General features: G+C 37.1%; 1 protein-coding gene across 4 annotated transcripts; it reads right to left on the bottom strand.

The window, feature by feature from the left end:
* Window positions 1-1,560: 1,560 nt before the first annotated feature.
* FERRY3 (FERRY endosomal RAB5 effector complex subunit 3) lies at window positions 1,561-24,933 on the bottom strand. Of its 4 annotated transcripts, none has more exons than XM_074589220.1 (15): window positions 24,795-24,933; window positions 24,130-24,244; window positions 23,337-23,531; window positions 22,913-23,058; window positions 21,333-21,514; window positions 19,543-19,642; window positions 19,327-19,448; window positions 18,356-18,462; window positions 17,446-17,643; window positions 13,910-14,038; window positions 12,716-12,784; window positions 10,952-11,154; window positions 5,971-6,028; window positions 4,600-4,667; window positions 1,561-3,631 (listed from the first exon to the last, which is right to left on the bottom strand). In XM_074589220.1, exons 3-15 carry the CDS (start codon window positions 23,512-23,514, stop codon window positions 3,539-3,541), a joined length of 1,653 nt encoding a protein of 550 aa, XP_074445321.1. In that variant the 5' UTR covers window positions 23,515-23,531; window positions 24,130-24,244; window positions 24,795-24,933; the 3' UTR covers window positions 1,561-3,538. The 4 variants fall into 4 exon arrangements, with proteins under 4 accessions (XP_074445321.1, XP_074445336.1, XP_074445313.1 ...); XM_074589235.1 differs by having other exon boundaries at window positions 13,931-14,038; XM_074589212.1 differs by lacking the exon at window positions 24,130-24,244 and having other exon boundaries at window positions 24,795-24,929.
* Between the last annotated feature and the right edge of the window lie 2 nt (window positions 24,934-24,935).

The raw sequence follows: 24,935 nt of genomic DNA, 5'->3' as shown, positions 1-24,935 counted from the left end.
GAGGTTGTTTGTATTTGTGCATAATAATATATTCTTGCAATTCCGCGGTCCCATGGGAAAACAATTCTGTGGTTGCTACTGACTTCTACCACATCCAGTATACAGTATGAAGTAATACAGTTATTTTTATGCAGCACTGATGGCCTGTCCTGATACCTCAGTGAGGCAAAGATACAAGAAGAGGGTAGGCATCTCTTTACACTTCTGACCTGGTGTGAATACCAGGGAAGAGCACGTATTTTTGGATACAGTACAGGCAAGAAATAAGAGTAAATGTGGCATGCAAGACTGATGCTCAAAATACTACACAAGCATAAATTAAACTTTCCTCTAACGAGGAGAAAACAAGGTACTGATCAAACGAACTGATCAACTCTTAAGCTCACAGCAATAACAGAACTGGGTTAGAACTCATAATCTTAGTCATAATTTCCTCCTTTAAATTGTATCCCCTCTCCCTAATCACCTCCTGTGACTTCACTCATCTCTCATACAATGGGAAAAGTTATAAAATAACATCTTTCAGCTGCGCTTCATTAACTTAGATTCTGCTATCCAGGGTGAACTATTGCAGAGGGAAAGACTTGAAATGCGATTATTACCTCTCCAGGCAGAGACGTCTACTAACAGTGAAATTTCTGGAATTACAACAGGGTAAAAGCAGCCTGGCCAGGACGAGGTCTGTAAATCTGTTTCTCAACTGTCTGTATTCTCCTCCTCCTTCTGTTTGTTACCAGTCACCATGTAAGCAAATGGACACAGATGATGTATCTGAAGACAACAGGCCGAAGGTCAGTTAACTATGTCCTTGACAAGATGAGACTCTCTACATTTTTTTTTTTCTTGTAATAACTTCAGTTCAGATTCTGTAGAGGGCACCTGCGGTTTGTACTGGTCACAAGCAGGTTAAAAAGAAAGCTAAACAGTGACTTTCACTCCTCATTTCTCCTGGTGGCAATAACAATTTATTCAATGCAAGCCACACATACAATTTTACGCAACATTTTCAAGGCATTAAATACTGTCATCCTTCCAAGGAACGCTGCACTGTATATACAAATAGAAAACCTCATGCCTATTGAGTCATTTTCCTCTTAATCTCAAATAGCTTCTCATGACCCAAACACGATTTCTCACGTGGCTTTACTCCATAAATTGCAGTCTGTAGGCTACCGTTCTGTACGGCTGCCAGGTACAGATCAAACAGAAAGTACAGTTGAGGTCATCCCACCTCTATATTCTGTTTTTCTACAAAGACAGCTAAAAATCCGCTGGTAGCACTACCTCCTCGGGAACAGATATGAAAAATGGGAATAACAGATGTTGTATCAAGTGTCCTTTAGACAACGGTTCAGTTTGGCAGGCCAATTCGGATTTTACAAGGGGCAGGCTTCAGTACGATTTTAAGCAGAACTAATAGTTTTCCCGTACCATTCCTACCACTTTGATTTTCCAAAACCTCACCACTAGAGCTTGCTTGTTCTTTTTAGTATCGAAGACCAATTCATTATTATGCTGAAAAATACATACGTAACCCACTGAGGACTGAAAACACACAGATTCAAAAAATTAATTTTAATTTTTCTCACAAATTACTGGCAGTTTTACACTGGTGGTACTAAATTAAATGGTGTCTTTGGGTTTTGGCAAAATAACAGGAGAATTCAGGCATTATTTTTATTAATAGAGTCTAAAAGTGTAAGCTAGATGATTTGCTCAAGATTTTTTGCTGTTTTACAGGCTACTTCTTGATAGATGTCCTCACTGAAGAAAAAAAATTAAATAAATAGAAATACCAAGTATGTAACACAGAACTCTTTTATAATACAGATAAGTCTTAAGACTTATAAAAATGAATACTTCTGCTACCGCGCCTTTCACAAACAGAATAGTGGTTAGAGCATTTGCTTTTCTGGGACCAGTTTTGATTTCAGCTTAAGGCCAGCAATGTAAAATGAGCTCTAAGAAGATTAATCCAGCTCCTTCTAGATGAATTTACATCCTTCTTTTCTAGAACACCAAATTAGGTCACATTACTTGCATGGTTCAGCAATAGATGTTTGCTGGGTCACTTACATAGCTTCTCTACAGCATGCAGGACTCGATAAAAATACTAGGCTAAGAGTTCGTTAATTACGTAGTAACTTTATAAACATCTTGAACTGCTTAATATTCCTTTGATTCTCTGTGAGAATTTTAAATTATGCCGTTTCCCCTGAACAGAGATTTGCAATCTTCACATTTATCAAACTAAATGATAATATTTAAAAAAACCCCAAACTAACACACTGAAAATAGAAAATAATTTGATTTTGAGTTGGCTTCCAGGACCTCCAGTTTTCAAGTGCGGAATTTCAGCAATACATAGAAAGAGACTGCAGATTCTGAGCCAGTTCTGCCAGGATCCCCGAGCTTCCTACAGAACAGAACCGTGGACTTCAGAAAGCTACCTGGGACCTTCACCACCCCAGCTGCTTCGCTGTAAGCCTGACTCTTCCGGCAGCCCTGAGAATCCCAGTTTCAGACAGGACTTTCCCTGTGGCCAGTCTCAGCACTGAAGGATCGATCCCAGCCTCCTGCCGGGTCCACAGCTGAGCTTAAAAGGCTTGACTGTCCAACATGGGGGAAAGGTAGTTCCCGACCTCCCCGCTACCCAGCATCATGGGGAGGCAGGGGCTTTTTTTTTTTTGGACTGGATTCGTTTGTCCCAAGAAATTTCAGAGCTGCATCTTGAGCTGTCTCCCCAGCATTTCTGATTAGATTGCTTAGTCATAAAACATTAATAATTAATAGGCAGCAAAATATACCTGTACCACAAAGTAATGAGAACACCATTGTGTTGTTATTAAGTTGTTCACGTGACAGACTTGTCCATGTGAAATCTTGAAATAAAGCAAAAAGTTAACATACTAGATCAAAAAATAAGAAAGGAAAAATAATTTAAAAAAAATTAACAATTCTGTGATTTACAAAGTGCAGCAGGCTAAATGCTTGTTTCATTCATTTTGTAATAGTAAAATGGTAAAATGAGGCAGTGATACATTCTATTTTGTGGTCACTGTGACCCTGGAAAGACAACTGTGACAAATTACGTCAAAGTTATTCTAAGGAGACACCTGACATTGTTCATAGTTTTTTAAATGTCACTGAGTAAATTCAGAAAATGTTTTTAAAACCCAACAACCTGAAGTCCACCCAGAAGATCCTATTCCTACCATAAGCTCTTATTCCTACTACTTAATTATGGGAATGACTTATATTTCTGTAAATCACATACAATAAGTTACATTGAACATCTTTCAGATAAAGGTGAGGAATTCAACATTAATACTCTGCTGAAACAGAAAGCAAGAGGCAAAAATCAACTGCTAATACCCATCTACAGACAGCTTTTATCTTCTATTATGATGACATGATTCTTGAAGTTGCAACAAATACCATTTCAGGGTCATCATCCCTCAGAAAAGAGACATTCCAATCCAGAATCTCTGTAACCTCATTCTTTGTCAACAGCATGCATCTTACGGATGCAAAAAATTCAGTGCTTAGAGGTCAAAGTCAATGTAGAGGACACTCTGAAGATTTGTGGAAGCATATTACTCAGTTGGTAAAACATTTCCTCAGAAATTGTCTGGAAAAAAGAAATTAAAAAGATACACCAGTAAGCTTTGGCTTTTTGCTGTAGTTTGGAAGAATTAAGTCTCTCTCAATTTTGTTTCTTGACATTTAAGAAAATTGCTGTTTTTCAGAAGAACACAGAGACCATTTTCAAACTATATGTTATAATTCTACTTAGTTTAATCAAAAGAAAAAGATTTACCTAAAAATACTGTTTGGCTATTTGTGTGACATATCTGTTTCCAGTAGATTTCTCATTCCAGTAATTGATTACTTCTGCCTAGCACAAGCAGGATGGTGCTGTTTGTTATCTACAGGACTCCTGCTCTCCAAATTCCAGAATCAGATTCAACTTCAGTACTTGGTTTATTCTTGGCTTCCTCCTTGCTCAACCCTTTACTATTTTGTCAAGAAATACATGTTATTTCTTTCCTAACATAACTCTGATTTGTATATTACTTCCAGTACCACTTTTTAGAACAAATAAAACTTAGTGCTGGCCACCTTTGGAAAACTTTCTGTTTCTCAAGATCAGCTAGAACACCAAATTAAGTAGTTTCAGAATCTTAATTTCAATTAACTTCAAATAGCTAGAGTCATCAATGAGTCTGTGGAAGCATGACTGAACTCAATGCATTGCAACTTTCCAAGCTGTTAGACAATATAACTAATTCACATCTAAACTTATGTAATGCAAAGTTAGGCCTTCTCCTCAGAGTAAATAATAGCAGAAAAGTATCTTTTTCAAAGGTCAGATATTCACCATTTGTAAAGGTGAACTTCCCAGTTTGAAATTCTAGCATCCTCAGAAGGTACTACAGGATATCCAAAAATATAACCCCCTCTATTGCTGTTTTATAGGCAAGGGACCAAAACCACAGTGATGAATTTAAGCTTACTCGAAAAGAAATCAAAACTGCTAACATTTAACTTCTTGTTCCAACAGTCTCCTAGTCTGGCTATGAACTCGGTTTAACCTACCTGTGGTACCAAGAATTGTACAGTTCGAGAAATTCCTCCATCCCACGAGGCCATTTCCATCATGAAACCTAAAAAACAGCATTCATACTGTATGCAATACCTACGCAATCTTCCCTGTCAATTACACCATTATCAAGCAGTGAGTGAGTTTTCACATACAATTAGGATTTTAGCTGCCTTAACTAGGGATAGAATCATAGAATCATAGAATGTGTCGGGTTGGAAGGGGCCTTTAAAGGTCATCTAGTCCAACCCCCTTGCAGTAAGCCGGGACATCTTCAACAATGTCATTAATGTCATTAATCACATTTAAATCAGACTTGGCCAATCCCCTGACTGAAGTCTGCTTTAACTGGAAAATCTGATGAGTTCTAGAGAAAATCAATATACCATTGAGGAGCAGAATAACCAGTGCTACTGTATGGCACACTGCTAGCCAGCAGAAGCAAGAGATTTCTCCAAATATGACGGTTATGAGTTCTTTCAATGGCTTGCTTTCATTGAGAAATAGCTCTTTCCTTTAGCTCTCACATGATCCCATCCACATGAATAAGTACAAGCCTCTCACCAAAAGTACACTGACAATCTGTCAGCAACAGAAAGTACCTGGACTTACTTGTATGGAAAAAGCTCAGCACTCATTTACTGCTCGTTACAATACAGCATTTTTATGCTAGCATTTCCTTACTGTAACAAATGAACTACAAGGTCCACAGGAAAACACTCGTGACAAATATACTCAGAAAAATACCCGTTTAATGAAAATGGCTATGTGGATGATATTTCATTGTGAATTACTAAATGTCACGATAGGAAGAGGTTCCTTGAGTAGGTTGTAGAAAGAACATTAACACTACTAACATTTTAAATACTTGAAAAGACCGGTTCAAGTATGTAAGTGCAGCACACAAGAACACAGTAAGTAATAACACCACTTGGAAAAACAGAAAACCAAGTTGAGTCATGACAACCTTCCAGCAAAGACATTAATTAGGGTATAAATTTGTCTTGGAAAAATGTGGGGAGTCCTCATTGTTTGAGGAAACCAAAATACAAGAGACACCAGAAATTACACTATAGAGAACGACCAGCTTTTGCTCTTCTTCAGAGATGGCTCAAAGCAGCAGTAAGGCAGTTGCTGCTATGTTTAAGTTGAAAAGATACTTTTGAAACATTTTTAGTCTCCATTCTAAGTGTCTGAGACTATTTCCTGGTAGGACAGTTACTAATTTGAAAGAGGAAAATCTAAGTGTATATCTTAACAAGCATTAAATTATTGAAACCACCTTTTTTTTTGTAAAATATACAGCCTGAGCTAAGGCTGGGTGTCACCAGATGCAACACAAACAGCTGAAGCATTCACTAACATACCTTTGACGCACTTGAACACAAGCTCCGCCCTCTTTAAGCACCACGGAATGGTCATTTCCTAAAAATTAATAAAAGAAAAGCCTCAATGCCCAATGGATCTAACCAGCCAGAGTAGCAGGGAAGTTATTAAAAATAATGCATTCTTGCCTTAGAACCACATTTTTCCATCAGGTATTCAGGTAGCATTACAGGCCACAAAGAGGGATTCAGTTTTCCAGACTATTCTAGGCAGGTGGTATATACCTTATAGGTGACCATAAAAGCACTGCCACTGCTTATTGGTAGGAGAGCCCAGCGTCAGAACAGTCTATACTTTTTTAAGCTGAGATCTTGAATAAAAATATTGTTGATGACCCTATTAACGTCACTGGAAATGGGTCCATTCAATTCCCCTGTGGACCTTCAGAAAAATGTGTAACATCCAATGGATAACGGTCAGATTCATGCTTCCGCTAGCCAAAGATAGGCTCCTGACCACATCTTAACAGCAGTAACCAATGATTCCTAGCTGTTCTCGATGATTCTAATTAAGGTTTATTGGCATACCCACTGCCTTCAGTAAAAATCTTTTCTCTAATACTGAAACTGGAAGAAGCCCTTCTCCCCTATAGATGCATATTAACAGACAGCAAATTCTTACCTAAATATCAAGATGGGATACGAAAATCACACTGGTTTAAGATATCTTAAGATATGGCTACAAGCACTGGTCTAAATAATTTAAGTAACAGTTTAAATGCTTCAGTACACCAAACATTCTTTGGCTGTACACTACAAAGTGAATATTCCTAGTCAAGGACAGAATGACTGTCACTGTAAACACTTCTCAGAAAGAAAATAATACCTATTTGTACTCTTCAAAATCAAAATGAGCCCTTCCTAGTCTGAGTACAGGAATATAGACGTGGAAACAAATTTATCATTCTATGTACCTTTTCAAATTTACACTTTATGTAATTTTATATTCAGTAAAGCCAGCCTTTATTTGGCAATGCCAAACACGGTGCAATCTGTCATTTCCAAAGAGCTTAATTTCAGGATGAAAAAAAGTTACTTGAGAACCAAGGTTATTTAAGAACGCAAACTGATAATACTGAAACAGTATATTGAACATAGCTGCATTAAACAACTGCTGAAAGCCAAAGTTCCTACTTAGGTGGGAGTGTCTCCTGCCATGCCCAAAGTATGTAATGTGTTAAAATCAGCATAAGCTAGAAATCAATTTTCAGAAAACTTTCCTTCATGATGTAAAACACTGCATAAATAGATGCTGCTTGTAGAGTCTACAACACAATAATCAGACAGAACAATGCTGGACAAGATTTTTTTTTTTTCCCATTTCTAAGCTTTCTGGAAGAAATATTTGGTCTTTGTTATAATTTATTTGCCTATGTGTGCTTTCTGTCACAAGTAACGTAGGCGTTTACTGTTAGCTTTGATCACTGTTACGGCTTAGGTAAAAGCCAAGTGTCTAAAAAGAAATGTCCTGTTGCTCTGAAGGCAACTCAGGAGTACCTTGCGTAATCAATAAAGGGAACTAAGCCTTAAAAGGACTGATCAAAACAGCAGGATATGACACCATTCCTTGGACTATTTCAGAGGAACATAGATGTTAAATCTTGTGGGCACTCATGGAAATAACAGGTTGAATCCAGAATGTCACTGCGTGCAAGCCACAAGAACTGAAAATGACACAGTAGTGATTCAATTCTAATCCATCTTCAAAAATGCAAGTTCTCACAATTTTGCCATGTTATCAGGATTTTTCTCTATATGCAAATTAAGTAACAGCTAAACGATGAAGGACTGGCTAAGTACCAACTCAAAATACAGCGCCGGGGACAGGAAAAAATAAAGCAAAGACCCCCTCTCCTATAGTGAGTTTCGGTTAATAGCATTCAAGCAAGTAAAAAAAAAACACCTGGGACTTTTGGTTTTGTTCACTAGCAGAGAACACACCTCACTCCTTTTTAGGATGCAATGATTTGTTGTCAAATTAAGATTTCTTCTGCTTATTAAAAAAAAAAAAAGAAGCCTGATTAGAAAGATATGTTGCAAACCTTTTTATTCAAACAGATCTGACAGACTCCCTACATGGGGCTGCTGCTTTTCTAGAGCTCAGGGCTCATGCCTTTGCAGAACCATGTCATAACTAGGTAATGAAAACACTGAAGTCCATAAATGTCCTGTGGGAAATAGGTTTCAAATCAAATTTCAGTGGTTAATTTTAGTAAGTTAAGAATTAGTAAGATGTTTACTCGAATTATATCTACGCAAATCCTAAACACTGTACGAGCAACTATACATTTAATGGCAGGAAACTCAGACAAATATTTGAGGTTAATATACCATCAATACTCTCTTTACATAAACCATGTTCATAAACATTTGTTACACAGTTTATACTCCCTTCATTTCTACTATTTTTAAAAACATTTTTGTCTCATGGTAATAGAGACAGCTGCCTGAGATCCTTGAAGAGTCAAATTTTTCTCAGTGTTGCTGTGTGGACAGCAGCAATAGCTCCTATGTTGAAACTACCAAGGAAATGTGCCAGCTCTACCACTTCTAGCGATATCATGCCATTAGAGCCATTTCAATCCCCAGTTTATATATCAGTTTATACTAGATTGAGAACAGTGATCAGACAGTAACACTCCAGTTGTCCTGAATTTGAACTTGTCTGCTTTTGCCTTTCTCAAGTACCGAACTCAGTTTCTTTCCTTCATTCAACTTAACGATCAGAACAGAGAAATCAGGTTTTGTTGTTCTCGTCATAAGAAAAACTAAGGAAAACAGAATTCCTAATTTTTTTTTTCACAGAAAAAACATAAATTAGTTTTATATAAAGGTCAAATAACAATGAAATGTAATGGCTTCATTGAGACTGACACACTCGTTACTTCTGTGAGGTTATAAACACCACTCTTCCATCCATAAAAGAAAACCTTTGGGAAAAGCACAGCCAAAATTCATGATGAATGCCTGTCACAGCATAGCATGCAAACATCTCTGCAGCTGTGCTCCTGGTTAACCACTTTACAAAAATGTTTTTATGTAGGTGGTAAATGCAGATTCAAAACTGGGGCTGCTGAAGGCACCAAGTTCAGGTTAACTTTCAGAAATCTGTTATTATTCACTTTTCCCTCAACAACAAGTTACATATTTGTGTGTTTCAAATTAGGTCAGCCAGCTGCAAAGCACTGTAATAAGCAATGCTGCTAATGCAATTCACACAATGCGGTTTTGGCTAAACATACACTTATCATACAGGTCACCTTCTGCTTACTCTGCAAAGACTTAAAACTTAATATAAAATGTAAATTGTTTTACCAGAACCTTTTAAGAACCCACTGATAGACAAGAAGATAATTCTTCAGTTTCACGCATCCAAGCATCAACACACTCTCAAAGCAAGTTGAACACTTGGTCTTGTGCTTTATCAGTATTTTAAAATACAGATATGCAAATGAAGGCTAAGAGTAACAAGGTTTGAGGAAAAAGAAAAGAAAAAGAAAAGAAAAAGAAAAGAAAAAGAAAAGAAAAAGAAAAGAAAAAGAAAAGAAAAATAATATAGTCATATGGAAACTTGATTAAGAAAAAAGGTCAATAAATTTATGAAACACAGTAACTAGGTCCCATGAGTAACCCGGGCTACTGTCCTGCAAGTAGATTACTTGTACTTGTGCCCCAAAAAAAGGACGATACCATAGATGAAAAATTTCAGAAATAATATCATCTGTTCCTAAAAGTATACTTTTATGTATGGAAGTATATCCTTTAGAAGTTCGTTATTGGACATTTTTAACTTTCACAATAATAGACCCTGATCTTGCAAAAGGGGTCACTTCTACGCTGTGTTCCAATCAAATTATGTTAAAAAAGTCACTATTAAAGTTAATCCACTGGTGAGCCTTTATCTTACTATGAGTCAGGCATTTTCAAAGAAGGAAAGGCAGCATAGAAATTTACAACTGAAAAATCAAAGAGTAATTTACAAAAAACCCACAACAGACTATAATTATCTGTGCAAGGGCATCAATAATGGCAGCATTACTTATTTTTCTCATTTCTTTAAGTTTATAGACTTGTCACCTCCTAAGGAGGTGAGGCATATGGATGTACTGCCTGTACACTGCATCTCTCCTTGCCTCCCCACCCCTTTTTCTTCTCTGCTATTATCTTGTGTGCCAGATGCGACAGAGGAAAAGAAGTTGTCAATGGTATTCATTTACTATGCACTGTGAAAGCTTACAGGTGAGTAAGAGACAAGCTCTACATTAGCGTCCCACTGAAGAAAACAATACAAAAGCTCAACACAATAACTAAGCTCACTGTATCTACAAAGAGCCTCAGCAATATGCTGCTTCTTGCCCAGTTAGTATCTGGGGGACTTAGAGAGGAAACAGGGGCAGAAATTAAGGATGCAAGTGATTAGGCAATGAAGAAGGAGACAATTCAGAGCAAAGGTGAAATCTGGTTGCTGCTGTGTAAGGCTGAGGTGGTGTTTAGGGATACAGAACTCTAAGCCAAGCTTTGCTAGTTCTGCTCATAAAACTTAGTTTTGAGGTTTTCTAACTAGCAACAATCAAAACTGGGGATCTGGTATCACTATCACATCAGCCACTCTGAAGGTTCAGTGTCTAAGCAAGAGCTGTTGCCAGAAGACTTCCAGGCATGTAGTCCCATCTTTCATTAATACTTGTGCAATGAGCTGGATCAAGGAAGTGAGGTGTCCAAAATGAGGGGTGGGAATAAAAAACTAAAGCGATTCACCAGGCTGTAACGCTTTTAACTGGTTCATTTCCTTCATTTGGGTTACCATATAGATACGAGTGCCAGCACAATGATGTGGCAAAAGCATGTGACTGGGATAAACCATCCCATTTGGCTTAAACCAGCATAAAACACACCTTTTGCAAAAAACACTTTCGTTCCATTCTATAAGATAAAAACAAACCAAATCTTTACATTTACTTACTTCTGACATATCATGCACCAACAGGAGAGGAATACTAATGGTAGTAATGTCATGTGTGCAGCAAACTTTGAGAATGTTTCTGAGTCCCATGATTGCAGGATCCCGAGCAGTTATGTTCCCAGATCTTACATTATCATCCACACAGAGGTGAAAAGCAACATGAATTTCAGAAAGATTTGAATGGCGTGTAATGTAGAATTCTCCTACAGAATAATATAAACCAAGAAGGCAAGATATCATGGTAGTGATCTGTGCTGAACAACAATTGTTATGCAACGTAAGGACAGGGTCAGTTAAGACAAAAGGCAAATACAAATATACACCGGAGATCAGAACACATACATAATGAGATAAAAAATAGTTAGAAACCAACTGATCTAAAATCTCTTGGAATATCATTGTTTTACATTCATCCTACACTCACTTCCCTGCTTTGATGGGTTTCACTGGCATCACAGACACCTGGTGTAATAAGACATAACAGTGCCAGTACAGGCGGATATGATCTATATATAGCATGAAACAGAAAAACAAACGCAGAGGAGGTGTAATACTCAAAATATACAACGTAAGCACTGAATTGCAGACAGATGTGGGAGGCGGAAATATACCAAAAATGGATAGGTTAAAATAAAGGATGTGAAAAGTCTGTGGAAAAAGATAGTGGGTTACGTAACAACTGAGATATGTACTGGAAGACGAAGGTATCAGTGATCGTTAGAATTTAAAATAATTCATAGTAATGGGAAGATCAGTTACCGAGTTGTTTTCAAAAAGTTACCAAGACATCTTACTGGGTTATTTTTAGACTCGCTATTCATTTATCAAAGGTAAAGAAAGGATAAGGGGCAGTGAAATGCAGGTCTCTCCATCTTACCTTTCTGCTTGAGATAAAAAGTCTATACTAGACTCAACAGAAAAGCTGGTATACAATACTCCTACTGTTTCAGTCAACATCTTTCCTCAAACCTGTTGTCACTGGTCATTTAAGTTAAGATACTACCTTTGTACTGGGACAGCTGAAGCATGGGTATGTACTCCTTTCTGATGACTGCTAAGGAGGTAGTAATCCCCAGCAATGATCATCTAAGAGTAATAATACACAAGCCACTGCAGCAAGATTCACTGGGATTTATCTGTTAAGGACCCGAGTTGATTTATAATCCACTTACATTAACAAGATCTAAGACAATCATGAAAGCGATATTAAGAAGCTCTCTTATTCAACCATGGGTCGTGTGGATTTAACTCCTCCCTCCTTCCACTGCGTATTCATCTTCAAATTCCACAGAAGCTTTCCTTACTAAAATTCATAATACATATAGAAGATACTTCCTCTCTGAGAGGAATGGATCTGTGCATTCTCAAAGTTAAAAAATACATTCTAAAATGCTTTACTGTATCAGGACAGTGACATATATATAAATATTTTCAAAAATAAAGTTAGTTGCTAGTCTTTAAGTTTCACCTTTTCCCAAGATGCTCAGAGATCCTTTTTTCACCCTCAAATTCTGAAAAGAAATTTTAGGCATAGAGACGTTAAGTGATTTGCCCCAAGTCACATGACGCAGCGGCAAAGCTGGGAATAGAAACCAGATGTCCTGACACCCAGTTCTCTGCCTTAGCCACAAGAACATCGTTCTCCTCTGATTGAGGTCAACTTGGGTTTGGTTTATAATTTATGTTCTGACTTTAGAGCTAAAAATGCACATCTATATAACACAAATTGCTTTAAGAGGAGGGGGAAAATGCAGCGGAACTCACCCGGCAAAATATTTGACTGGTTTCGTTCAATATTCTTTAATTTATCTTCATTTCCACTACTTCTGTTTTCTGTACATAAATACATAGCAAAAATATTTAAACATATAATCTATTAATTACACTTTTTCATGAAAGTTTGATGTACTAAGATGATATCTGGCTTGAATTTTTACCATAAAGTTACCATAAAGTCCCCCAAAAGCAGACGGATGGACAGGAAGTGTTTTTGCTGTCTTTAAAAGACACTGAACTGAATCCTATCTCAAATCATCAGCTTTCTTATTTAATCATCTTATGATACCTCTTCATTTGGACAAAAGAAAACACAACATTCTCAAACATAATAAACTTTCCAAATCACCCCCACAGCTACATAGTACCTTGCTATTGCTTTTTAAATAATGTAACTATTTAAAACAAATTTGTTTCTAGTATTACAAGCAAAGACGTTTACATAAATCAGCAGTATAAAACCAGCTTTCAGTATTTTCCCCAAGCTATAGCAATATGCAGGCTCCTAAGAAAACTTGTTTCTCTATGTACTGTTATGAATCTATTCATGTTACTGACATATTTAAACAACATAAGTAGTTCTCTGCAAGAAAAACAAAGTTTCATGATGTACAAGTACTGCCTTAACACCGTGTGGTCAGAAAATATCACAGCCATTTGTAAATATAACTGCAAAGTAAATCATTCACAAGGATCTGGTCAGCACTAAAAAGTATACACATTTAGTCAATTTATTATTCAGTTTTTAGCATTCACTTTTACAGAAGGGAAAAAGTCATAACTCCTCTTCTGAAATTTTTAAAGCTTTACATTTAAATAAAAATAAAAAAGTCAAGTAAGATAAAGTCTGTGTGTCTGCAGGCAGTTTAAACTGCAGAGGAAAGCACAACGACCCTATACACGTATGCTGTTAAAGAGTGATCAGAACCTAAGGACTCGTACACTTATTTTTTATTTTTTTTGTGGTAAGGTATGTCTGTTATAGCACCAAAGACATCACGTGAACATGCTATCTGTGAAGAGAGAACTTCATGCAGACTTCTCAGATTTTATTGATAAACTCAAACATTCTGTTTTATAGATCAGGTAACTGAAGAATACTGAAATCAACCTTCCTGTAACAATAATCATTCAGCTGACCACTATTCTATTTCAAGGAAAGTAATTTTGGTTGTCACTGACCATGATGTCTTTTCGACTTACTGCTACGCTGTGCTCTGGCCTTAAGTACAACCTTCTGGACAATTTCAAGCTGTTCTTGAATTCCAGGAAAATGGAAATCCGTGCATTCTTGGCAAACAGTTGCAAAATCTAGGAAAAAAATAAGATCAAAATCCACATCATAAGGCTGTGCTTAGTAACATTACATAATTCTGCTCTACTGTTCAAGCAAGGCCAGTTACAAAGGCAACCCGTCCCAAAACTAGACAAAGCCCTGCTGTACACCACTTCAAATTCTAAAAAATTTATGGCAGAGACAAAACGTTTTTTGAAAGAAATTAATTACTTGGGGGAAAAAAAAAATCCTTGACTGCTGTTGCTCTTCAAACAAAACCCAAAATAACAGCAATAATATATGTGCATTAAATTTATTTGTGCCTTACAAATGATGTCTTATGACCAACAGTCCTTCAATCTGTGATACTTTACTAAAGCATATATAGTAGGTACTTTCAGCAGCAACAACGGCATTCCAATTTGCTTTGAAAAATCAAAACTATTAATGAAATTCATCAACAGTGTATCTGGAAAGCTGGAATTACAGTTCTTTCCTTTTAGTTCTCAAAACACAGATCTGAAAGCTAAAGAAAAGTGTCATCAGCTGAAAAGAGCTGCAAGTTTATTTTCCTGATAAGTATTACATCAGATTTGGAAATATTATACTGATAATTAAAATCATAACATACTGCTTCTGTGACTGGTATTCTAAGCTCCTTATTCTGATGTCCAGTCATCTCTCCAAGCAACTCAATGGGAGCCAAAACAAGCTATCATCAAGCTGGACTATACTAAGCAATTGTTACTTATTTCCCATTTTGAGGTACCTGCTCTAATCCTCCTTAAAGTTCTTAATGTACTCTGCCTATCTGCAGAGCACCGTATACTCCTGCGAACAAGCTGCAACAGGAACTGGCAGGGTAGAGAGAAAAATCTTAATATATTTTATCTTTTTACAAGAAGTCTTGTCTCCATCATAAAACCTATTTTCAAAAGGCTTTATTAAATTCTAGTGTCCAAAACCAAGGGAAGAAGCAGCTCATGTTCCAAAAGATTGTGTCTTCTGCGTGTATCAAGATAAAATATGGTCACAAGACATTTTATTTGAAAGAAACAAATGAAAAATATCTTGTATTTAAATTAAAATTAACTTTAATTATAGTTTATCATTTACCTGAGTGGCTACACCTACTCAAAACCTGACTCACAGTAGCCCTACGAAGTCCCAATATAAGAGACTTGAGCTAGGAAATATATAAAGTAAATAAAGAAACTATTCACCTAGCTTAGAAAAACAGTCTGAATGAAATGAGCATGTTGAAAGTTCATGTATAAGTTTAACTTTCTGTTCAAGGCTGTTTTCTAGAAAGGCGTCCAAGTCTGATTTCAAAAGGTATTTTTTGCTAGTTGCTCTTTACACATTGCAAGAAATACAGAAAACACTGCAGTCATGGTTTTCGGTCTTGCAAATACCTCTCATACATCCTGAATTTTGAGATAAATGGAACCATTTTTGGATAACAGATTTACCAAAGATGCAACATTAAGATGTTTGCTAGACAAAGCAGAACTAACAAAATACACTAAAAGAAGCATATTCTTAAGCTTCCTCAGGATACAGCTAAACAAACATCAACCACGTAAGTTGCAGGACTTCATGTGCCTGGAGCCCGTCTCCGTTTAATACTTGATGAGTGGCGGCTGGTGTTCTCAAAACAATGTCAAATGCTTGGATAAACAGCATGCTTACATGAAGCTCATTTACACCAGCTACCTTTGAAAACCTCAGACATTTAAGGGAGCTTCTAGCCCACCACAAAATGAGGGCTATTTGTATTTTTCCCCATCTTTAAAATGGAAGCACAAAATTGTTTCTGCACTTTTATAACCCAGAAATTTAGACTTCACAAGTCATTACCTCTCTATTTAAACAATAGCATCAATGTATTATCTAAAGGTCTTCTATAGAGCAATTCTACGAACCTTTGAACCCATAGCATATTTATTTCTTAAAGAGCCTGTTAGGAAGGAGAATTGGTTCTGGCTAGTGCTCTTGCAACAAACAACTTTAACAGTTTAAGAGCAAAGTCTCCTCTCAAAGGTGTTTATTACTACTCTTCCACCAGAAGCTACCACTTGCACCACAGAGTGGATTTAAAGAAGTGTGCCCAAACCTTAGTTGCTGCCTATAATGATTTGGGGTCTCAGTACAACCAGATATTCACTAATGGCTTAAAGTAATATATCCGACCAGGTCAGAGGAGCTGAGATATGAGACACATTCATTTCTGCAACAATTTTAAAAAGAATGGTGGTGCAGGCAGCTATGGAATGTGCCCACAGTTAAGTTCGCCAAAGTCCCTTCAGAACTCAAAGAAATCAAAATTTATTGAGGATTATACTTTAGATTGTGATACAGTCCCTTATTTTCCCCTCTACTGTGGCTGCAAGATCTAATTGGTGGCTAGAAGATGCAATTTTGTGCTTAACAGTATTACTTAAATGTTTGTCTTCTCTTATCACCTAAGATTTAGTACAAAACCAAATCTTCTCTATTTGTTATTAATTTAAATATTTAAGCAGTAAAAAAAAAAGTAACCAAAAATGAGTACAAGTATGAAATAATACTGTCGGAACAAAGCAACCTGGAAATCATCAACAGCACAAATGCAACTGCAATTTTCACTGGTATACTTCCCCTTCCTTCTTGCAACAAGCCCGATTCCACACTGGTTTTCAGAGAATAGGAACAACCAGAGTCTATTTTTTTTATGGCATGCTAGAATAATGATGAGTAATAGGGGCTCCAGGCAAAAAGACATTTCAAGTGTAAATATTTTGGTATTAAACTTCAAGAGTAAGATGAGAAACTCAATCATGTGGTTCAGAGAAAGCCCCAGTGACCAAAACTGAAACAGGAACAAATACGTTTTATTGGTTAACCTTGATACAAAATGTCATCATAGTGTCCAGTTACTCCAAAAGGCACACACTTAAAATGGCTACTAATCAAGCTTTCCAAGAGTAGGCAATTAATATCCCTATTGTTCATTTTCAATGGAATTCATAATCCTGCAGATACCAAAAACACATGGTATTTTTATATATTTACTTATCAATTTAAAATTTTAGCCTATTTCATTTTCATCTTTGCAAATAGGGTTCAGTATGCTAACATGACATTAGAGAGTTATAAGCCCCTATAGTAAGTCAGTCTAGGGCAGGGAAATCAACATTGAATGTTCACTCTAACATGTTCCTTACTCAAACACAAAACCTAGGAAAGAGATGAGAGAGAGAACAGCGTTATCAGAGCATAACTCTGTCCCCCATCCTTATCCATACCCGTTTTTGCATTTGTTACCCTTTTTGCAATACCACGTTCAAAGCATTAGGGTCTCTAGTAAATTTTAATTCCACAGGGAATATTTTTTGTCAAAGAAGAGTTTTTAAGTGACATTCATTTCCACTGACACAACATACCCCATTAGAGGGCTCACCTCTTTTGATGCCGCTATATGAACTGATACGGTTATCTACCAATAAAACCAGGCCACAGAGAGAAGTTGAATAGAGAGACATGGCGGTTTGAAGTCTGTGAAGTTTTACTCCACTTCGATGATTGCGCTTATGTTTACAGAAATCCAGCATATCGGCTCTCAGTAATCTCAAGTTATGCATGGTCTTCAACTGAGCTCCTGTACGGAATATAAATGATTTTAAAACACGCATTAAGAGAGGAAACTCAAAATTGTTACTAAAATGCAAGGGATCAAAGTGCTACCCTAAGTTTTGTGAAAAAGGTCTGTGAGGGAAATATAATCAATGATACTCAAAGAAAGTTCTTAACCATATATTCAGTTTTACATACATATCAGCAATTTACAAAATAAGAGTTAAAATACAATATTTTCCACATACAAATTTTACAAAGCAATGCTTACCTATACCTGAAATGAGCCTTGTTCCCTATTGTAAGGCTATGGATGAAATACTAATGCAGTCAAAACAGTGTAAGAAGTCTCTATTGCATAAACAAAAAATAAAAGTTTTAAGCATCTATTTTTCTGTTAATTTATTGTGGAGTTGAATTTAATACCCACAGTTTCTTACCAAACATAAGAAAAGTTAAAACATAACCTTTAACTGCTATGTGTTTTGATGTTAGTATGCTTTTCTACACCAGTCACCTTGCTAGAGTGGATAAAAACTTGCTTCTAGAATGTTTTCCATTAAGTATATTTCAGGTAGCTAGATACTGTTTGATACAGTTTATACCATACTGTACTTCAATTACAAACTGTATATATTATAGACATTAACAGTCAAATACTGTAAATAATAGATGGCTTAGATACATTATTTATTAGCATCTGTTATTATGTTTGGTTTTGGTGTCAGTTTACTTACCCAAGTGAATAGTAAAACTTTCTTCTAACAGCCTTTGCTCTTCATAAATTCTTCCATTTCCTTCTACAGATTCTCTCAGTTGACTGGGCTGAACATTAATTTCATCACTAAAATAATAAGAAACATACTGAAAAGTTTATTGTAATTTTTGTTCAAGACCAGCAATATTTCTGAAAGCTCTCTAAACTATTTTCAGCTACTTTGTGGAAACCAAGGGACTAAGTCTATTTGAATGAATTCCACCCTTATAAGGTTTTGCCTTTCTGGCATGCAATACTCCAGGTGCATACCAGCAGGAAGAGCAGACTCCGCTGTTAGATTTACATTACCAGCTCATTTGTAAAGCATTCTGAGATTGAGAAATAAAAATAAATCATAATACCTAGTTATAATAAGAATATAGGATAAAAGGGGGGAAAAAAGATTTCTTCTTAGCCTATTTATAATAGCCCAAACCTTATTTATGAAGTTACTAGATAAAAATGTTTCTTCCCCGCCCAAAATAGGAGATTTAAAAAAAGCCAAATCAAATGCTCCACAGTGTTCAAACTAGCCAGAAAGATTTCAGATATCAGTTTTAATTTTTTTCATAAATTCAACTGTCTGGTAGTAAGTGATATGATAAGGACTGTTTCTGCTACATGAAAGAACTTGAACATCTCTCCAATTTGTTTCTGCATTAATACAAACAGTGAAATAGTGTTAAAGACAGACATTGTAAATAAAAGTAAAAACCCCGTTCGGCTCAAGTTGTAGTTCAGTGCATTGCAACACTTTCTAGCACAGAAAACTTACAACATTACACAATGAAGAAACTCTTAAAAATATACATATTTAATTATGATTGTTTATTTGCCTTTGATTTGCTTTGATTATGCTATTTAAATGGCTAATCTGAAATAAAGACTACATAAAAGCAAGTCCTTTGAACTATTACAGATGGAAGTCAGCATCACAGAGGAATTAAATACCTGACTGAGCTGTTGTTTGGATTCTTTAGATCCTGATGAAGCTTTATCACCCATTCCTGATATTCCTGCTTCTGGATAGCAGTAGACTGTTTTAATTCATTTGTCCATTTGTTCTCCAAATCCTAACAAGACAATAGTGATAATTTGAGTGTTTTGGGTTTTCTGTTTAAGACAATTATTTGCATGACATATTCTAGTTCACTGAACTTAGTTTACCTGCTGAGATTCAAAATGCTGAGCCGCTAATGAATTTACATCTTGATCTGTTAGTGATTTCCCTAGCTCCTGCATCACCTTATCCATTTCTGCTCCTTGTCTGAAAGAGAAACAAATATAGATTTACAACAAGCAACACTTCCAAAAAAAATGGCAGAAGAACACCCGTTGTTGTTGATACAGTTACAGATACAATGATCAGTTGTACCAGTCAACTCGTCAATGCTCACCACAAGCAGAAATACAACTGAACACATAGTTGAAAGATACGTCACGTCAGGCAATATTTTGTCCACCTGCTCATATTGGAATTGGAATTCATACACTTAAAGTCTGCCCTCACAGATATTCAAAAGAAGGTACGACAGTATCTCCAGATATGCTAATAATAGCACTTTGTTATCCTTAGCATTAGAACAGTTTTTGAAATGGACCTACTCAAGTCCCTTGCTTTCCTCCCTCCCTAACCACAGTTGATCCAGGCAGGTAAACACCAGGAAGCAGGCTAAATGCACCTATTTTTAATAGTCAGATGAGCTTCCAGCTCAAACTACATTCCGCAAGGGGACATGGAGTTAAAGGGCAGATTGTCCAATACCTACTTCCTCCTTACTCTTCTTAATCCCTGGCTTCACTTAGTCTTTCACATTAAGCCCTTTCTTCAGCAAGGAATTGATTTACCCTAGCACAGATTTAGCAATGAATATCCACCAAACAAATTTGAGTTGAGGGTCAGGGATTCCAAAGCAGCTCCTGTGTAAACAGAACAACACCTACACTCATCTGGGACAGTTTCAGCTGCCACCAACACATGGAGTTTCTTGATTATGACAAATAGATATGGTAAATTCCACCAGAGTCAACACATAGTTAGATCACAGTAGAGCTCTACAAAATTACTGCTCTTTGGATTAAGTGCTCTTTCTTCCAGATGCATACTTGATAAGAGTCAATAAGCAGAAAAAAGTTTTGCTAGCACAGTATTGGCAACATGTATCCCCAAATTAGAGATATGTAAGATTCAGTCTGGAAGAAACTATATAAACAGGTATGCATTGCATAATGTGAGCTTAAACAAACACAAGTCAAGAGGAATATTGCCACTTAGAATGCTAAAACATACCTACTTAGAATATTCTGGTATCTCACAAGCTTCCCTAGTATTTAGTACCTATACTATATCTATATTTGCGTGCATTCATTTTTCTTAACCTAATTAGTCTCGAAAAGAAAACTCTGCATTGTATGTGTTCCCTCTTGTGGGCAGAGCAGTCACGTACAGCTATTCAGGCTTATTTGGAAACTCAGGATCCCACGTAGACTTTCCTAAATTTCATATTCAACAAGTTTCTGATTTAAAGTTGGTTCAAGCCTTTTGCTCATCTTTTCACCCTGTGGAACTTCCAATTTTTCACTGAAATTACATCATAACAAAGGCAAAATACGGTACATAAATATATTTTATTTTTTAGATATCTTAAGCACTTTACATTGCTATACCACTTACAACATGGACAGAACAGTGGAAATCAAGCCTTGTATTACGTTGATGGCCTTAGCCTACAATATTTTCAGTGACTGAGGATAATATAAGATAACTGACCCTAAAAATATAGGCTACATATTATACAACTTTAAAGAGGGAAACATAAAATTAAAATAGGCGTTACATAGACTAATACAAGTTGACACACATCATTCTATAAGTTGTATGCACCCAGTGGCATGCACCCCTATTTAATAAGATTGGGGGGAAAAAAAAAAGAAAAAAAGAGAAAAGGAAGGAATACCTTTCCCGTAGTTTTTTCAATTCGACATCTCTTTCACTTATTAATTCTGAGATACTAACAAAATAATTGTGTTCCAGGTTTAACAGCATTTCAGAAGCTGGAGAATGTATCAGGTCATGATAAACATCAGCAAAATCTTCATCCCAGCTGGTTTCTTCAGGTTTTGCATATTCTAATGTTGTCTAAAAATAAGAGATTTTAAAGCATATGGTACCTTTGGGACACGTAAGGATTCCCCACAATGGTGGGGCAAAACCAACTGGGCACGCACACTGTTGCACAACCTTCAACATACATGAATTATCCTTCCTAATTTGAGCTTTCTATATTCTGATGTAGCTTTAACATTTTCTCCCCTCCCATACTCTTTCTCTTTCAATGCAACTAACAGCAGAAACATTAAGGTTTTGACTACAGTGAGGAATACCAGTTTTCCGCCATCACCAACTTGGAAAGAACAATAATATCTGCAATATTTGCAGTTGGTGAATTTTAGATAGGGCCCAAAACACCAGCTGTGCAAACAAAAATGTTTTGCTAGAAAGGATGACTAACCTCTGATGTCACTAGAAGTTGATCAACAACACTGATTTAAGAAAAGCAATTTTTATTGAAGAAAGAATGGCCCAAAGATGCCAGTTTTGCAAGCTCCTTTATACTGAAACACTCCTTACCTTTGCAATCATTCCCACCAGACTCAGCTGACAAATTGAGATTGTATCATTGAAATGCAGGTTAGAAATGCCAAGAAATGATCTAATCGTAACCCGTACGCTCAGGCTCAGCTATACATAGAAACCGCTAGCACCAGACTGTACACTCTTTCAATGTTTTATCACATTCCCATGCTCACCTAATACAGATTTTTCCTTCTTAAAGGTTAAGTTAACTTCATTTTGTTAATGTTCATTAAGGCAGATGATTTACTTCCAATTCTCTTTATAACAGACATATGTTTTGGAATTTTTCACCACTTTCTTCTATATTCCATGGTAAGCAAATGCAATTCCTATAAACTTTTCCTCAAATGCTGCAGTTTCTATCATTCTTTTTTTGCTAGGACTCTTCCAGTTCTTTTACATTCCACTATTTTTAAGATCACATGCAAAACTGGACACATTATTCCAGCTAAAGCCTCACCATTGCTAAATAATGTAAAATAGTCACATGAACTCAGAAAATGAGCTGAAAAGTCTCTTCCAACTATACACCTTCTCTTTGGAGTTTTCATTGCTGATTTTCAGATCTAGGATAGGAGTGCCACTTTACTATTTCTTGGTTTGATTTTAATGCACTATAACCCTCAGGTCTATTTTTGTTTTAGTATTACTAGCTATTTACCTCTTGATTTTTTATCTTTTAACTCTACTACATTCAGGAAAAACCTGATTGTAGAGAGAACTCATACAATAAAGACTTAGTGATCCCTTTCAGATAAAAAGAAAAAAAATGTAAGAATTGATCAGTAGAAGTGAATTCCAATGCAGTTTTGTGTCTTCACAGAAGTGATTCTGCCTGTACACGCACACCCACTCTCACAAAGCAAGTCCTTAATATTAACTTTTCAGCCTTAATCTTACCTCTTTATAAGCTTTAGCCCAAGTATCTGCCAGCTGGTTTATGTCTACTTTTCCTGATTTCACTGCTTCCAGAGCCATTTCAGCTTCTCTATCGTAATCTTTTATCGTTTCCTCTTCTATGAACTTATTAAGAGATTGCTTCAGGTCTATTGTAACAAGAAGAAAATTGTCCATCAACAAAACACATCAGTGGAAGTATCAGCTATCATCTAGGAAGCATACAAATAAAGTTTTTCGGAAAACCTTTTACTTGGCCACCTTACTTGCTGGTGCTGACAGTAATTTTCTTTAATGTTTTGCTGTTTTAAAACCAAAATTTTTAAGACTGTTCTAGTAAATACCCTTCGTTTGGTTTTCTTAAAGCAGGTTGTAAGACACTTATGGAAACGGGTATATCACACTAATCTAAGAAATCAATTCTTACCGTTTTCTATAAAGCATGGCAGATTGTGCAGAAGCATTAGACGCCCATGCAAATGACTAATATTCTCTTGCACAGGGAATTTGAGAGGCACAGTAAGCACTAAATGTTGATTTCCTGCACTGAATTTGTACACATAGTCTCTCTCCCTAGTGCAGGTCTTTCCTTTATTAGGCTTCATCTTCTTGAGTTGATTTCCTGCATGAGAAATGAAAATAACGTGAGTTACATTCTTCCAAAATCATAAGCAAAAAATGCTAACTAAAAACCTGGCTTTGTTAATAATTAACAGCTTCCAGCAAGCAAACTTAAACCCCCAAATGTTTCACAGGTACTCATCTCAATTTGACTTCCAAATACACAGGTCGGAAATGAAGCATAAATACCAGTTCCCAAACCACTGAATGCTTCTAAACTGTAACTGGGTGTATCAATATATGAATTTGGGTAATTACTCCTACAAATTACAGTATAGGCCTCTTGACTTAAAGGAAGAACCAGGACAGAAAGAATCCTCATAAACAGCAAACTTTAACTGAAACACTGTAGTTGCTAACACGCATGACTCAAAATCTGAAATCCTTCACATCACATTAGGATTTTATTTCTTCCTTTCTGCAGGTGGTAGACTTGAGGGTGGGAAGTTTGCAATCATTTTTAGAAAAAGCTTATTTTGTCATTTTATAACCTGCTTAGGATAGACCGTCATTATTTTTAAATGATACCGCTAAAAATAGGCCGAAAGAAAAGCAAGAGAACCGTCTACAGGATGAAAATACAGGACGGGAGCACATACCCGTATCAGTAATTTTTCCCTCCACTAGGGCTCCACTCCATTTGCATCCCTCTTTTCTGAGCAAAGCTGGTACCCACTACACCAGCCGACGAAACCTCCCCAGCGCTAAAAACCACTGTCCAAGGCGAAGAAAAGCAGAAAACGAAAGAAAAAACGTATATTTCCACAGCAAAATTAACGGGACGAGTTTATAGGTTTGGGTGTTGGGTTTTTTGTTTGTTTTTTTTTCTTTTTTTTTTTTTTTTTGTGAACGAAGCTACATGTTGGAAATGGACTAACCGAATCAGTTACAAATCGCCTCAAGACAATAACCCGATGCCTCTGACCCCGGCGCGGCCGAGCAGCCGCCCTGCCCCAGCGGAAGGGGCCAAACACCCTTTCCACAACCGGCGCCGCTGCTGCTGCTGCTGCTGCTCCGTCCCCAGCTCCGGGGTGCCTGACCGGCGGCCCACGCCACGGCGAGCAGGGTTAGCTCCCGTTACTGAAGAAGCCGAAGCAAAGCCGGCGGCGGGCGGGAAGGGCCTGCGGGATCCCGTCCACCTTCACCACCCCCCCGCCCCCAGGAAGGCACCAAACCCCCAGGGTAAACATGGCCCCGCAGCTGGGATGGGGCAGAGACCGGGGCCGCTTCCTCCGTGGCGAAGAGCGGTGCCCTCGGCGCTCACCTGGGTGCCGGGCGGGCGGCGGCGGCTGCGGCGGGGGGGTACCCGGCCGCTGAGGGAGGCGGCGACACCAGGAGGTTCCCGCCTCCCCGTTAGAACCCGCGCGCCCGGAGCCGCCGATTCGCCACCCGCCCGCTTCCTGGC

Source organism: Larus michahellis, chromosome 1, assembly GCF_964199755.1.
Source record: "Larus michahellis chromosome 1, bLarMic1.1, whole genome shotgun sequence".
Lineage (NCBI taxonomy): Eukaryota > Metazoa > Chordata > Aves > Charadriiformes > Laridae > Larus > Larus michahellis.
The sequence above is the reverse complement of the archived record's forward strand: the minus strand, read 5'-3'. Positions and strand labels throughout refer to the sequence as shown.

What these genes read in the sequence shown, in the direction of transcription:
- FERRY3 (XM_074589220.1), bottom strand. Translation starts at nt 23,514, where the DNA reads ATGAAGCCTAATAAAGGAAAGACCTGCACTAGGGAGAGAGACTATGTG. An exon ending in AGCATTTTGAATCTCAGCAG is followed by an intron (nt 19,449 to 19,542) that starts GTAAACTAAGTT and finishes TTGTCTTGTTAG; the next exon opens with GATTTGGAGAACAAATGGAC. An exon ending in TGTGTTCAAGTGCGTCAAAG is followed by an intron (nt 4,668 to 5,970) that starts GTATGTTAGTGA and finishes GCTGTTTTTTAG; the next exon opens with GTTTCATGATGGAAATGGCC.